The 17,108-nt window shown below is 36.3% G+C and overlaps 2 protein-coding genes across 2 annotated transcripts in view; one reads left to right on the plus strand and one right to left on the minus strand.

The window, feature by feature from the left end:
- LOC137297648 (mannose-1-phosphate guanyltransferase alpha-A-like) overlaps positions 1-17,108 on the minus strand; it is a 510,132-nt gene that overhangs the window by 326,432 nt on the left and 166,592 nt on the right. The window lies entirely within an intron of this gene.
- LOC137298675 (mutS protein homolog 4-like) overlaps positions 2,530-17,108 on the plus strand; it is a 29,711-nt gene continuing 15,132 nt past the window's right edge. The window contains exons 1-15 of the mRNA XM_067830956.1: positions 2,530-2,560; positions 2,922-3,048; positions 4,062-4,279; positions 5,735-5,883; positions 6,671-6,794; positions 7,706-7,772; positions 8,270-8,391; positions 8,618-8,761; positions 9,483-9,754; positions 10,540-10,659; positions 11,029-11,041; positions 11,290-11,343; positions 12,864-13,048; positions 13,952-13,964; positions 14,566-14,611. Coding sequence (XP_067687057.1) covers positions 2,530-2,560; positions 2,922-3,048; positions 4,062-4,279; positions 5,735-5,883; positions 6,671-6,794; positions 7,706-7,772; positions 8,270-8,391; positions 8,618-8,761; positions 9,483-9,754; positions 10,540-10,659; positions 11,029-11,041; positions 11,290-11,343; positions 12,864-13,048; positions 13,952-13,964; positions 14,566-14,611 — 1,685 coding nt within the window. The remainder of the gene's footprint in view (positions 2,561-2,921; positions 3,049-4,061; positions 4,280-5,734; positions 5,884-6,670; positions 6,795-7,705; positions 7,773-8,269; positions 8,392-8,617; positions 8,762-9,482; positions 9,755-10,539; positions 10,660-11,028; positions 11,042-11,289; positions 11,344-12,863; positions 13,049-13,951; positions 13,965-14,565; positions 14,612-17,108) is intronic.

Consider the following 17,108-nt stretch of genomic DNA (forward strand, 5'->3'; position numbering starts at 1 on the left):
TGGAATAAGGCAGCGGGGCATGACGGTATCCCTCCCTCATTTTACAAATGTACTTTTACTTCTTTAGTGTCATATTTGAAAGATTTATTTAATGTAGTTCTTGACAGTGGTAAATTCCCATCGGTATGGAATATAGGCATGATTGTCCCTTTATTCAAGTCTGGAAGTGTATCAGAACCATGCAACTATCGTGGAATATCTCTTCTAAATATTTCTGGAAAATTATTTGCTAATATATTAGAAAAGCGTTTATGTGCCTGGGTTGACCTAAACGAACTGCTTGACGAGGCTCAGGCTGGTTTTAGATCCAATTATAGTACAACTGATAATTTATTTATATTACAGTCATTATGTACAAAGTACCTCTGCAGACCTAAAGGAAGATTCTATTGCGCTTTCATCGACTTTAAGAAAGCCTTTGATTTTGTTGACCGTAAGAAATTGCTATTTATGTTACATACCAAAGGATGCCATGGCAAAATGTATAATATTTTAAGAAGCATGTATGACTCTGTTGCAGCCTGTGTTAGAACTAATTCTGGCAACACTGAATCGTTTAATACTTCCGCTGGTGTGCGACAAGGCTGTGTATTAAGCCCCGTACTCTTCATATTCTTTATTAATGAACTTGTAGATGATATGTATAAATCATGTAATAATGGAATATTTGTTACTCCCCAAATCAAAGATTTACTTTTGCTTCTCTTTGCAGGTGATATTGTTACGTTTTCATTTATGGTAAACGGACTGCAGAGACAGATAAATATTCTTCAAACATTTTGTGACACATGGGGACTAGAGTTGAATATGGAAAAATCTAATATAGTTGTCTTTAGAAATGGGGGCATAGTGGCACATTCTGAAAAATGGTTATTCCGGGGCAAAAGTATGAATGTTGTTTCATATTATAAATATTTGGGTCTTTTATTTTCTAGCCGATTAAATTGGTCCATGGCATCTAAAACTCTTGCAGCACAAGCTAAGAAGGCATTATTTCCCATTTTCAAACTCTTTAAGGCTAATAAATTTATTTCATTTGACTCAGATTGCTTACTTTTTGACACTAAAATAGCACCAATATTGTTATATGGATCTGAAATTTGGGGAGCAAACTACTTCGAAGCCATTGAAAATGTGCATGCATCATATTTTAAAAGATTTCTTACTGTAGGTAAATTTGCTTCCAACAAAGCCGTACTTGGCGATACAGGACGCTATAACATGCATATTGAGAGTCAAATGAGAGTTATCAGATACTGGATTAAACTTATCAGAATGCCCGATTACCGCTACCCGTATCAAAGCTATCAATTATTATTATCCCTAGACAAACGTGGAAAGTATTCTTGGGCTTCGGGTGTGCGAAATGTGTTATTTTCAAGCGGGTTTTCTTATGTTTGGTTTAAGCAAGATGTTGGTGATATAAAAATGTTTCTGTCAGCATTTAAACAACGAATAAAGGATATATACATTCAGAATTGGCACGCATCAGTAAATTCATCGAGTTTTCTAAGTCATTATTCACAATGTAAATCGATGTTTGGACCTGAAAAATATATTAGGGTCCTTAATGATAAGTCCCTTTTAAGAAATTTTTGTAAATTTAGAATCTGTCTACATGCCTTAAAAATACAGCGTTATAGAAAAGATAAAAATACACTAGAAGATTTATCATGTTCTTATTGTTCTTCTGGTAAAACTGAAGACGAACGTCACCTATTATTAGATTGTGAGGCATTCTCTGCCGGCCGAAGGAAGTATTTAAAATGCTTTAATGATTCCCCACAAACGATATATAAAATACTTAAATCTAAAAACGATGACACTATTAAATCAGCTGCCAGTTTTATTAAACATTTGATGTCCATCCTTAAATTACATGTAAAACCATAATTTCGTGTCACGTGACCAATATTTGTTAAAAAGAAAAATTAACTGTACTATGGGCCACTGGGCCTTCACTACTGAATAAAAACTGTCTGTCTGTCTGTCTGATAGACAAATGTGATCCTAACCAAAAAGTACCATCGCATTAATACCTTCAAGAGTTATACTTATTCACGCTATGCTATAACGTTGCAGAAAGTAATCTCCAAACTGACTCAACATAAACGAATATTGTGTGGACCTTTTGATGACGTGTTATGCTAAATCATCGCTGTGAGACGAGAATGACTTTTCACTGCGTTAGTCGCGGTTATAGCCCTTGATGCATCAAGGGAGAATACTCTAATCGAGGTGCGCGACCTGCTTATCGTCTGCTCCGAAGCGCAGATTTGAAGTTAAGGAGAAGTAACCAGATTGTTGTCATGAATGTATCATCCAAGAAAATGTCGTGAGCATCAAATAGGTGTATACTGTGAATGTTAAATTCAGTGACTTATCGAACTGACATCTGCCTGGAGAAGCGGCAAAGTCGACACCAACGACTTCTCATAAAACAACCTTATTTTCGTTCGTATTTTACATTCATAAAAGGTTATTACGAGTGCAATTCTCGAATGATCAAACGCCATAAACTTCGTCGATATGGCTTCGAAGCCTAAACAGCCGAAATACAGTAAGTTCACATATTGTATTCAGAAATAGGCCCAGCCAGCTCCAACTTATGAGGTCTTGAAATCTTTTAAGTTAAAGACGAATTTGTGTGACCAGATATAACAGGTTATCATACTTTATACACATAATAATACACACGTATATGCGTTTATTAATGAACTGCATTTCTGATTTGCTTGAATAGTAAAAAGGCAAAATCGAAACAGCATTTATCTTTGGAGATGAAAGTTTGAAAAAATGGTAAGATCTGGAAACACTTGAAAACACAAATGTTTCATCATCATGGTCGTTGTCATAACTTCATAAGTTATTAATGATCATTTCCAAAATTTTACATTGTTGCATTTTGTGTTCTCTTTTAGATTTTGGACTTCTTGAAACTCCGGATACCACAGATCTATCAAGCGCAAGTGCCAACAACTCAAAGAGTGATGGTCATCAACATGGTCCCTTGTCAACAACCTGTTGTGGCAGCATCTCATCCAGGAGGTATAGTGACCAAGAATTTTGTATCAATGAAACAAGTCTCTTTTATCAGCTTTTGCTTCAACTAGAACATGATCATACTAATGGCCATGAAGTAGTTTTCAAAGACATGTTCTACACAAAGGAAACTATTTTGGTTTAATAATTAACCCTTGATTACTTTCTTGTTCATACAACAATTTTTCACACTACATTTGAAATGAAACAAAATTAGAAGGAGTTACCAAATGGTTTGATACATGTAATGTGACAATGCATAAGACCTATGTAATGATATGATTACATAATTCCATTTAGAAAATGGTCAGATGTAACACATGTTATATTTGCTATTACACTAAAGTACAATTTCTAGTACTTTTTAGAGTTGAGTCCCATTCCGGGAAGTGAAAGTCACAGTGGCTCATCAGTTTAGATGGCTGCCTTTGTGTGCTGGTGATTAGGTGCTGGTGTGGGTTGAAATCCTAGATGGAACTCAACTCAAGATGAGTACTAGAATAATGTTAATGAAGTGTTAATGAATAGTGTCTGACCCTCTGACAATTCTGGCAGATTCTCCAGTGGTCAGATAGAAATCACCAAACTGCCATCTCCAGTGTCTGACTGGATATTTCATGATGTATCTGTGAAGTTGTTATTTGTGGCATGTGACACTTGTTTACTGCTTATAAATTTATGTTTGTTACCATATAATGTTAATACTTTCAATACCAGTTACAAGAAATGTTAAATCTAAAATGTTTGTTTAACTTAATTCTGTGGGTCCTCTGAATTTTCAGTGGGTCAGACAGACATCTGAAACTTACAGGACCCAATGTCCTGTTACTTTCAAACACCATCGTGAACACTGGAATATTTACATTACTAGGAAAGTGTAATGGTGTTTAACAACTAATACAATTTCAGAAATTCAGTGGAGAATGGATGCAACATCATATGCTGCTCTGAAAACTGAAGAAAACAGCTGTCATTTCACATTTAACAGAATTTCATTATTTGCTTGGTCATTCCCACAGTTCCAGTGTGTCAAAGAATCCCAAGGAGTCTTCTTCCTTTGCCACTCCTGCCATCCCAAATTCCCGCTCAGTGTTCAAGACGCCAGCCTCTAGGACACCATTCATCACACCGAGAGCTCCATCCTCTAATGCTCGCACACCAGGGTCCAGAAGAACACCGTACAATACTGGAGGATCCACAACCACACCGGCTGACCATAGCTCATCAGTCATTGTTGGTGAGATACTAGATATATCATCTGACTTTCCACCACCATATAGCTGGAATATTGTGGCATGAAACAACAACAACCAATCATGATTCAAATGGTGCCTTAATTTCAAGGCTGAGACAATCAAGACTTGCCAAATCACACAAGATTTGAGTTGGATTCCAATTCAGTTGATTCTAAAAGATTTGGGAGACAGAGTAGTGTGATACAGGAAACATTAAATGTATTTGATACTGAATGGATGTGTGTGATGACTGTTGTCCTAAAATGTGGCAGGTGATAAATAGAGAATCTCACCCAAGAGTCTTCTGATATCAATTATATGAACATGAGTTGATAAAGTTACAAATATCCAAGACTTGCTTGTTGATATATTTGATGTCAGAAGACATGAGGTTGAGATTCTATTTATCATCCAAAATCACTATTTATTAGTTTTTAATGAAAAATGTACGCCTCTGAACACAGTACTGCCATAAGACTTGCAGTGCAGTGATGTCATAGCATTGTGATGTCATCAATACATGATGTCATAGCATTGTTAGGGCATTGTACAAAATCTACTGTCAAAACTATATCTCCTAGGAGATATCATATGATCTCACACAAGCAATGTCTCGTGTGGAACACAATTTTGAATCATAAATGCAAGTATGACTATCTTTTAGAAATGCTGAGTTGATCTGTATAGACAGACAAGGGCCAGACTTGATTCAGTACTTGGAAAGAAAACTCAAGTCTGTCTCTGCATAGGTAATTGGGTAGTTTATTAATTTATTTGGTAACAAGGGACATTCTTGTACTGGGCCCTAATTCTCGAAATGTTCATATTCCTTAGAATTCTTAACTTTGATCGTAGCCAATGTGTTAAAAATGGGCTTAAGAAGTTCGTAGGGCTACGAATGTTTCGAGAATAGCTAGTCTGATTTCATGTCAACTGTATAACGTAACGTAAAAAGCATATTACCCTGAGTATTTGCCCTGTGGAAGGAATTGGTCCCTGGTAAGTTGTGCTTGTAGTAAGAATCCATTAGAATAAAGATTGGTTGGTCAGACTTATGGTTTGGTTTACTCAACTGCTCATGCTTACAGACACTGCTTTCCCTATTCCAGGTTCCATAACATTAATCTATGCTCTTAACAAACTGAAAGATATTACAAACTGATGCTTTCGTCCTGTTGCTTACATTTTAGTCAAATTGTACAGAACAAGCTATGGTTTTAACAAAGTAAAATTAGAGGTCCCTTTTAGTTTGTTATACTGTAGTTTGCTGTGTTTACAAATAAGCCCTTGATTTGACTTTCCAGTATTCACTTTCCTCCCTTCTTAGTCAAGTAATGTTTGTACATAATGTTTCATATCTAGGATCAGTTAGCAGATTACAGTCAAGGAGTGGGGGATATTTATCCGATCCATCATCAGTCAGATTTGTAACTTGCACATATAACATGGTGTTTCAGCTATTGTTGAGGGGCGTGGTTTGGCCCGTGGAGAGATTGGCATGACAAGTTTGGATCTGAAGTCGCCAATTCTGAATCTTTCACAATTCTCTGATACACAGACATATGTGAAGACCATGACAAAGCTTGAAATACTTCAGCCATTAGAGGTAAACAGCAGGAAGTGTTTGTCATCAAATAGCAATCTCTATCAAGTACCACATCTACCAATTTGATGAATAATGACTGTCATGATAAGATTTTCAAAACTAAAGTAGACAGAGATCAATAAGTATGAATACTCTGCCTTGAACAAATAATTTGTTCAAGACATTGACATACTTTTGTACATATTTATTTTCCTTGAAGAGGTATGGATGTTATTGATGACCCTTTTTAAGATGTTATTTTTAGATGTTTGTTTTAAAGTGTTGTGTGCTTACATTGGATGTAGATGATAGATGCTGTCATCTGTATGTTGCCAGAGATTCCAACTACTCCTATTTTGGAGGTGTTACCCTGATTTTCAAATACAAAATCTACTCTCCAATTTGTCTGTAACAAAACTCTGATTTGTTAGAAAATGCAAATATATTTATAAATTTAGAATGTGTGAAAGAATTTTAGTAAATAGCAGTTTGAATATGTTCATTTGAGCTAAGTATTATCTGGTTAAGCCCAGAAATTACGTATTTCCAGCAGACTGAATCTAATTTTGTAGGGGAGGGCCCCCCAACCCCCAACCAACAAGAGGGACCCAATCTCCCCTCTCAAGCTCAACGCCAACTCACACCTTCTAGGCACATGAATTGCTTTGGGCAATTTTTCATTTGATTTAGGGTTGGCATCTCTGTGGTACTAACAAAGAAAGGGTCATAATCATGGCCATGATGATAAAACTGAAATTTGAACCAATGACCTGTTATGTCTGTGCATGTTTTTGGACATTTTTCTCAGATTATCATGCCTAATACAGCCTGCGAAACTGGCAACATGACCAAACTATACACCCTCATCAGTGATCACTTCCAAAGCTCCACAGTCTCAACTGTGCAGAGAAAATACTTCAATGAAACAAAAGGTCTGTACATCATCTCACCCATAAAATATACATTTCATTTTACAAATGTCTCTCAGGCATGTCAGTTGGATATGTAATAGATATGTTATCATGGTAATTTGAGATATCATCAACATATTTTTTTGGTTGTGTACATGTGTTCAGCATTTTTGAGAGGATATTGTTTGAGTTGCAAATGCACATCCATTCCCCATAACAGGCTACTTCCATAAAGGTTCTCCTGATATAAAAAGAATTACCTTTATCAATCCTTTGGATAAATAAAATGCATACCAATTAAATAAGACAGTGTCATTGTATTCCAGAACTTGAATTTAGGATGATTGTTGTTTTTCACATGCATAGTTAAAATTTAATCAAAGATAGTTATTATTGTAACAGGAAGAAAAACAATTCTTTGCTCATGATACCATGAAAATTAGGGACAGGTAACTTTGGAGCTCGACTGTGAAGAGTGTCAAGTAAGTCCAGTTGTGTCAGAGAGACATAATAACTGTATTTAGCTGTATCATGGCAGGATGTCAATACCTGCCTGGGGCAAGCCAGTAAAGTTGTTGATACCATTGTCAACATTCCATACTGCTGGGTAGCCACTTGATCCTCATTTTTTAGTTCTTTTGGCCAGCATTGATCTGCATAGGGTCACACAGGACATGATTCTCACAACAATCCATAAAGACGTAACAAACACAATTTCAAACATAATAACTGATTTGTTTGCACACAACATACAATTTAAGAATTGAATTAGTTAGTGGACTGTTTCTTTTAGAATGAAACTGGTTCTTGTGTGTTATGAGTTGATATAGTGTTGATTTTGCAACTACGCATAATAAAACTACCGGTAGAATGTTTTTTTGCGATGATCATGCTGGCTGGTAAGGTGACAGTATGGGTTATCCTCCTTCTAGGTCTGCAGCAGATCCGCTACCTTGTTGTACCAGACCTGAGGACTGTAGAAATGGAAGTGGCATCTAAGTAGGTGATTTTATCCTGTTTGATAGTGGTTCATTCTTAGACATTGACTGTTTGTAAAATTTCCTTGAGACCTTTAAATTTGGAAATGATACAGTCAAGAGTGACTTGTCCCAAGCTGATTAGATTAAGAAATGCCTGAGCATGCTTTGTCAAAAAGTCATTCTTTGAATGTAAATTGACTGTAGTCTGCTCCCCAGAGTTAGTTTGTCTACCATCACAGGTATCTGAGAGCTTGCAGAATTTGTAGGTTTGTTTTTGTTAATCAGAATTAAAGCTGGTAAGTATGTCAGATTATGCTGAATCCTTGTAACTGTGTTCACCAGTTGGATGGTTTGAATAATAAAGATCGTCATGAATCCTCTCTTCCAAACTGAGAGTTACATCATTATTTTTGTAAAACAGTTGTGTCGGTGCTTCATTAACCTTAAACTTAAACCTAATTTCACTGTATTTTTTTTTATGTTTAATCCTTACTAATACCCTATTTCACACAACAGGTATTACTGTCTAGCAACTACAGCAGCATTGCTCAAATACACAGAGTTCATACAGAACATCATGTATGCTCCAGCCTCACTCAAGGTGATCTTTAAGGGCAGTGAACAGACCACCATGATAGGTAAGGCATGGAATATTTACGATATTTGTAGTAAGAAGCCAAAGAACAATTACATAGAACTAGATAATGATATTAACATCACATAAGTGGTAACAGATGTCTGTTGCTAATCTTGAAAACTAAAGTATTATTTGTCCAGTGTGTTAAAGTGTTTACCCTTGCTTCATGTAGATATTGATAATTTTTGGAATGCAAAATTTTTGATGACATGAAACGTACACTGTAGATGCATCAACTGCAAAGAACCTGGAGTTGCTTCAGAACAGACGAGATCCAAAGAGTGAGCACACACTGTATGGTGTCCTGAATCATACCAAGACACATGGTGGGGCAAGGATGCTCCGCTCTAACATACTGCAGCCCCCATCAGGTTCACATCTCTGTCATATTCTGTTGATACTAAGTAGTTTGTCCAACTCAACTTAACATATATACAATAGTCTCTTTGGTTCCTCACTGTGTCATAACTTTGTGATTGATCAGTGTGCAGTTAGAGGCTTAATGTTCCATCTGTATTACAACAGCCACATATGAAAGAAATCAGATCTATGGATGGATAAAGTTTATAATTATGATAACTGTCTTTGCTCTCAAAAGCTATTCATTCATTGATGACTGTTTATACATATTTGACCTGCCCAATACATTTGTTTGGGTTTATGGCTGGCATCTTGACTGAGTAAGTACCGTTGTAGATTCTGTTATCCATTTTGTTTGACTGTTAGTGGTGTTCAGATTAACTGAAATAACTGAAGAATGTTGGCATACACAAATAGGGCATTTATATAATTACCATGCCCTATTTGTGTAAATCTGATTGAAATTTACCACTTCCTGTGCACATAATACCAATTGATAATATATTGACCCTTTTGTGCTCAGGAGTTCCAGATCAGTCATGCTAAAAGGGAATAGAAGATATCATGTTCTTAAATTAGGCTAATACAACAAAATCTTTTACATCAGGTGATAGCATATATGGAAATATGGTTATTGGAAAAAATTCTGGACCCCCAAATAATATGTCCTTGCCCATTTTAAAACTGTCTAAATAATTTTCTAGATATGAAAACATTCATTTCCTGTTGTAGATTTTGAAACAATACGCACAAGACAGGATATTGTGGCGGAACTGACTGAAAAGGAGGAGATATTTCTGAACCTGCAATCTGTGGTCGGTCGCTTCCTGGATGTTGATCATCTCATCTCTTTGTGTGTCCAGCTGCCCAAACAAGAGACGCTAAAGACTGCCGAATCAAAGATCACTAATATCATTCACCTGAAACATACACTGGAGCTGGTGTCACCTCTCACCGAGTTCCTCAAAGATTGTGAAAATGACTTGCTAAAAGCTTACTGCAAGGTATTAAAATGTTTCGGAAACAAAAGTAGTTACATATTGTTTCTGTTTTGTAGGGTAACATATTTTTTAAGTAAAGAATGCTGATGTTGGTGGAAAATCATTAATCCAGAGATTATGTTGGTTTTCAATAACTGAATTTGTTCCTAGCTCAGAAGCTGCTTTGTATGGACAAGTTAAGAATTATATTCAGATCTTTATAATAGGAATGACATATCAGCAGAAATAAGAGATTCTCTTGCAGATAATTAGTTCTTCTAGTATCATGGTCTTAATGCAGGCAGATGTAACCACCTGCAGTTCTGTCCTTTAGTTTTTGGTCTGTCTTTTTTATGTGCCTATGATCACTTGACTTTTGTAAACTGGATACTAATGAGAAATTTATCAAACTAAGTATATAACTTTTTATCTTTAAAGCTTGATAATTCTAATTGTACCAATAGAAAATGTGTCAAGACAGACAGGGACAACTGGAGTCGTTCATCTTCTTGAAATTGGGGTAGAAAAGAAAGTCTTTATTAGCTGCTGTGCATCTCTGATAGGGACATGAAATAAAAAAGGCATAAAGTTAAAGTTGTGACTTCAATTTGAAATTTTGAAATTTTGAAGCTTTGACATTTAACTAATTGAAAACAATTTGATTTGAGACTCCATCTTCAGAATAAGTAGGGATTACAGATTTCAACTGTAAAAATCTAACAGATCTTTTATGAAGTGCCAATAACTATTTCTTCAAAGTAAATGTTGTATGAAATGACAAAAAAGATGTATTTATGTTGAATATCTAGTCTCTTGAGGATCCCCGTTTTGAGGCAATCATGTCAAAGATCCACACTGTGATTCATGAAGACACAAAGTACGAGAAAGGAACACTCAACATGAGGACACAGAAATGTTTTGCTGTTAAGGTAGACATGTTGATTGTGAACAAGACATTTCATGTAAAAGATCACAGGTTATATGAAAAAAAATACCAAATGTTGGCAATTATTAGTGTGCAAGAAAATATTTACAGACTTGAACAGTGCCTTTGCAGATAGGACCTTTTCGGGCGTAACAAATCCCCTCCCCCCCCAACACACATGCACGCACGCACACACACACACACACACGAAAAAAAAAAAGGTAAAAAAATATACATTTGCATTGAAAACAGTAACGCATAACAACTTGTACTTGCTGGTCACCTGAAACCTTGACAGTAGGGAACATTGTTTTGCTCATAAGGATTATTGACCTTTATCCAGTAATGGCATAATTTCTTTTGTGTCTTTCAGCCAAATCTTAATGGTAAGTAGAAACAGTGATCTTGTGTATGAATCTATTATAACCTGATAAATGCATGTTAGTCATATTTCAATATTTCAATAGATTATCTTCCAAAGTAAGTATGTTCACTTACATTATGTGTATAATTATTTGAACATGGTAATATGATATGCCACATTTGTTTTACAAAAATATTTGATTGAATATTCTTTTGAAATGGTCTCTATTTTCTTTCATAATAAGAATAATTCTTCATCTGTTGATTTTAGGTTTGCTGGATGTTGGTCGAAGAACGTACACTGAGATTGTGGATGACATTGCAGGTAAATGACACTTGTTGGTTTCTAATAGACAGGTTTAAAGCTCATCGTAATAAGAAAGTATAGGTTGGAAAACGTCAATTTACTGTGAAAGTGTTGACAGCTTGTTGAAAGTATGCATTCAGACAGTTGTCCCCAAGCACAAGGATGCAAAATCGCATCTCCCAAACATATCATGACCGGTGGTACCACGCTGCCCCCAAAAATGGTAAAAGACGTGCAAAAGCTGCAGAGGGAGATGCACGTGCCAAATCGGCGTATAAATAAGATGAAACCATCGGTGGACAACACAGTTGACAAAAGCGCACAAAATCGATATGCCTAGACTTACAAGAGAGGAGCAAGAGAAGGCGATTGGTATGCACCAGATGGGAGCAACACAGGTCCAGATTGCACGAATTTACAGGTGCACTCCTTTAACGGTATCCAGGCTGCTGCAATGTTACCGACAAGACAGGAAGGACTGCAGACAGACCCAGAACGGGAAGACCATGTGTCACAACACCCTAGGAAGATGGCCGAATTTGAGCAATTCATTTACGCAACATGTTTGTCACAGCAACGGCGACGGCTGCAACAGCACTGGGACATCGCATGCTGCAGGAATCAGAGCCTACCGTCCCTTCAGAGGAATGTTCCTGACAGCACAACATCGACGCTGAAGGTTACAATGGGCGAGGCAAGTTCAAATCTGGCAAGTGCGAGAATGGTGCCGAATACTCTTTTCTGACGAGAGTCGTTTCCATCAGATGCCGGACGTCATCAATGAGATGACGTGTCATGGCATGTATTGATGCACGTGGGGGTCATACACAATATTGAGACATGTTCTGTTTGTTGTTTGAACTTGGACAATGATTGACAGTCATGTGTGGCTCTTAAGTCATCGCTGAAAAATGAGTTGTTGGACCCTACTAATGTCCACATGTTATGTGTTGCCTGTATTCCGATCATTTTGTGGCCTAATAATGATCATTGACATACACACACTTCATCAATTTGATTTGTTGTGTTTTGTTTACCACTCATCAAACTCCACTTATACTTTCTTTCGCCCTTTAGTTTATCATATACCCAGAGGAAACAGATGAAAACATAATTTGCTTTTATGTATTAATTTTCAGATGACTGTGATCTATACTTATGCATCTATTTGGTAAATACCGTCTGATAGTATTTAAACAATGGTTATTTCTAACATATTTCAAATACATGTATATGAATATCCTGTCATAGAAGCTGGTCTCAGCTCTGATAGGTCTTTATCACTGCTAATGTGTCAATTGACAATAAGCCTTCATATAAGTCTTAACTTATAGAAGGTTGGATGCAGCATACTTTCTGAAAGTGGTGTTTTAAAATTAATTCAGGTTTTTTACTTAGCACTGAAAATATTCAAAACCATTTAAAGCAAAAAAAGGGTCCTTTGTGATTTACTATTATGAAAACAGTATATATCAGATAGTTTTGTTTGTTGAAAACTAACCCTGATGTCCTGAGCAGAGACTGTTGCAATGTTCAAGAAATGGTGAAGCAGATTGGTGAGAAATACAGCCTACCATTAAGGACAGCATACAACACAGTGCGTGGATTCTACATCCAGCTGTACTGTGGAGGGAAGGAGGCTTACACACAGGAGACACTGCCAGGAATCTTCATCAAGATCACCAAGTGCAAGAGCACACTCAACTTCACCACATCAGACTTGGTGAGTAGTGCACCTGTTGGTCAGGGATTCTAAGGGGATTCAGGATAGAACAAGTCCCTTTGGTATCCAGTAGTGATGATCAGTGGGTTGCCATACTGTGTAACTTTCTGTCATTATGAATATTTACCCATTCAGTCAGCATCCTGTATACCTTGTCCACATCTGACTATGTACAGGTTTTGTCTGCAGCATCAAAGTAGTGATATATTGATTGGCTATCATGAATACTATTCTGTTACATTCTTCAATAGGGCAAGACGACCAAATAGTAATCATAACACCATTTTGGAAGAGTTGGCAAGCACCTCCACCCTCTGCAAGCCTTGAAAAAGGACTTGCAATGCACCCAGTGGCTTTGTTTTCCAGGAGAGTCAGGTCTTTCTTGCTGAAAAATTCAAATATACTGGTCAGATGAATTTAGGGATATTGGTATTTTTATTATTGCTATTTCATCAGATTGTCGATCAGTAAATAGATCATTATTCATTCATTCAAAATTTAAATATATCCCTGGTGTTTTTGTCCAGTATAATAGATAGTGAAGGTCAGCTGACCCATAAATTTTTGGCATGTGATAGTATGTAATTTCTGGCATGAATTCACAGGTATATGGTAATTCAAACTATATGGGTCTCAATGGCTATTTTATGTATATGCCTAGCATGTCTTGTCTCTCAAGAATTTTTGATAAGTATGATTTAATAAATAAAGTTAATGTGATGGATGTAAGTGATACAGTGCCACAGTAACTTGTACAGTGACCTGTACAGAGACCAATGATTGTGATCATTTTCGTTTCAAATATAGAACAAAAATGGTATAGTATATTCTAGGTAGATCCTATTACCTTTTGTACATATAGCAATGGAAAGTACAATTTTGGTCAAATCCACTTATCCACAGATCAAACTGAATGGTAAGTTGTTTTGTTAATTTTTAACAGGGAAACTCACCCTCCAAATGGATTGTGTTGCTGTATGTGCTTTTCTGTTTGTTGACATGGCAGAAGAATTGTATTGTTAAGCTCATTAACATACATTGTTCCTTAATACAAAAAACATTAACTGACACTTATGATGATGATTTAGTGTTGTCATTTTTTTAGCTTTTTCTTGGATGGTTTTGGTTCGGAATTTCACTTTTCCTGATATACTTTATGTGGTACAGTGCTAATAAATGCAGTCTTTATCATTACATAACTTCTGTGTTAGTGCATACAGATCAGTTGGGCAATAACATTGATTGGCTAAATATTAGTATTAGGACATTGGAAAAGTTCTCTGTCAACTTCTTCAGAACATGAGATCCATAGGTGGATTCAGAGGCAGAATGCAAGGCTGTGATGCCCTATTTTGTTATGAAAGTTTATTGAATGAAACATTCATGAAAATGAAATGTGCACCCCACCTTTTTGAAAAGTGTGCACCCCACTTTCTCAAACTGCTGTACCCGCCCGTGTGATTTGTATGTGAAATTAGTAGTTGTTATTTTCGTAAATGCATTTATTGTCTCCTCAGATCGTATCAAGGAATCCTTACAAGAGATTTATCTCATGACAAACATGTAAGTATGCATTTTGCATATCAGTTTTTAGAACTTGGGTACTTATTTGGATCTTACAGTTACTGTAGTATGTCTTCAATCTTTAAAGGGGCACTGATACGGAGCGAATAATGTTTCTCGCCAACGGTCTAATTACGAAATCAAACCGCAAATTGGTCAGCGCCCGCTCCTTCGACCGTGACGGACAAAGGAACTGGGCTCCTGTCCATATTAGCAGAATTTCTTCACCTAAACAGTCGGGAGGCCGGATGCCCATCATATGCCATTTCTTTAAAAATATCCATGGTATTCCTTGTCTGATCGTAACCAAATATCCCAGCAGTGTAGTTCTTTTCGGATGCTTGGATGGTATAGTTACTGATCCAATTTGATCCTATTTCAGTGTTTTTAACCTGATATTTAATCATGTTACATGGAAAATATGATGTCTACAGGCATGTAGCCATTTGTTTCAGTACGGAAGATTGCAAGGCTTTATATTTAGGTAATTCTGAGTGTTGGTTCAGCTGTGATAGCAAATATCTTACGAAACTTTTGGTAGCTATGGTAGCTACAATGGTTTATTATTTATGATAATAAAAACACACAGTTGATTTATTTGAATTCGTAAACAAAAAACGATGACTTTGCCTATGGTAGAGAAATCTGAAAATTTTCTTACGTAAAAAACCCTTATTTCACCTATTTACCCAAGTACACAGCAAATGCCCGTGTGCATTCCTTATGTAACGAAATTCGTTGGTATCCTCAAAACAGTTTCGGCCCATAAGTGTTTTCAGGCTGCATGCGACACAGAGATTACATCTTCCTTGCTGTAACTCGCGTTTGATGGTGTAAACCTACACGTGTTATTTGTCATCATTCTCTTGATGGTCAATTCATGAATTTATAACAGGTATAATTAGTAGTAACACAACTTCGGTTACTCAACAAAGGTTCCCATTTGGCATTTCTCCTGTCTGGAGTAAATACTCAACATTATAAATTAAGGTCTGTAATGGCAAATGTATTGTATGTTATGTAATATGTGCATGTAAGTGATGCAAGAGGGCTTATCAACTAAGTTACAAAAACAAACATCGATCAAAGGATTAACCGATAACTCACTGATTGATTAATTACTTTTATCTTCTAGCGGATTTGTCAAAAGGCAGTGTGTGTGGATGACTACACCCTGTCGTAAAGTGTAAGTGCAAAAACAACATCCTCCCTTCATAAAATTAACCACCCTTACGTTGATTGATTGATTGCTCATTATTGGTTAACTAAATTAAGAATAGTGGACATCATACAATTAGTTGCCAGGTGTGCTATCTTGGGAGACCAATCAGAGGTTTATCTGGTTTTCACCAACGAAAGACGTGAAACGATGTGTTACTTTCTCGCAAATGAGACAGTTGTAAGACACGCGACACAGAGCAGGATTACTTACCAGCTGCAGATGAATGGAATACGATTTCTTTTACGTGGATATTGATGGATACATTCCTGAACAAGGTAGTAGCCTGACATCGTTGCTATAAAATTAGTCTGTTTTACATTCATTTTTTTTCATTTTGTTTTAATTTATTTGTTGTAGCATTCAGCAGAATCTGTATGACAGAAAAAACACACTAGATCGCGTATGTGTGTGAAATAGGATCCACATTGGCATTCTATACAATGTATAAATGTTGCTGTTATGTTAGAAATTTACTATGAGTATAAGCAGATCGTGTGTTCTTTTATTAATTTTCAGAATCATACTAGTATGACCATAAACTAACTAGGGTTATGAGACAAAATATAGAGACGTTTTCCGTCCTAATAGTTTTTTACCATTTCTGCCACGGGCAGATGATTAACCTCCAAAGTGTTTCATTTGTTTTCATAATACATTTGGAATGAAGTAAAAATGACTTCACCTCAGTTGATCTGTCTATAATTAAACTATCAATTGCGCTTACGGACTGCGCAGCAGAGGTCACGAACCAGTCACGAATTCTGGGATATCATCCGGGTACTCACGGGAAAAAAACAATAACAAAAGTTTACACCAGTCCACGGAAATTGCTCCGCATCAGTGCCCCTGTAAGGCAGTGATCAGTTTATTGATAGATTTTCTTCTATCTCACCCTGGGCCTAGAAGCTCTCTTAGTGCTAGCACATAGTCGTAAATACCATATATTAACAGTAACTTACATTTACCTTAGTGCAAAGAGAGCTTTGAAAGTATAGGCCCTGTATCACAACTTTTTTTGTCTTCAATTATCTGCAGAATTGAAATTACTGGGTGTTTCTGTCTTTCTTTTGTTGATGAGTTACTACATGTATAAGTGTTACCAAACAGTCATGCTTCCCGTTAATCACATCTACCAACAGCCAATTTACATAAATGTCTACATCAGGTAGTTTTTATAACATCTAATGTTAATATATTAATGCCTCATATGTTTGGAGGAAAGTCTAATTAACTCATATATTGTGTCATAATTACAGAAAATCAATTATTCATGTG

The sequence above is a fragment of the Haliotis asinina genome, chromosome 10 (genome assembly GCF_037392515.1).
Source record: "Haliotis asinina isolate JCU_RB_2024 chromosome 10, JCU_Hal_asi_v2, whole genome shotgun sequence".
NCBI classification, from domain to species: Eukaryota; Metazoa; Mollusca; class Gastropoda; order Lepetellida; family Haliotidae; genus Haliotis; species Haliotis asinina.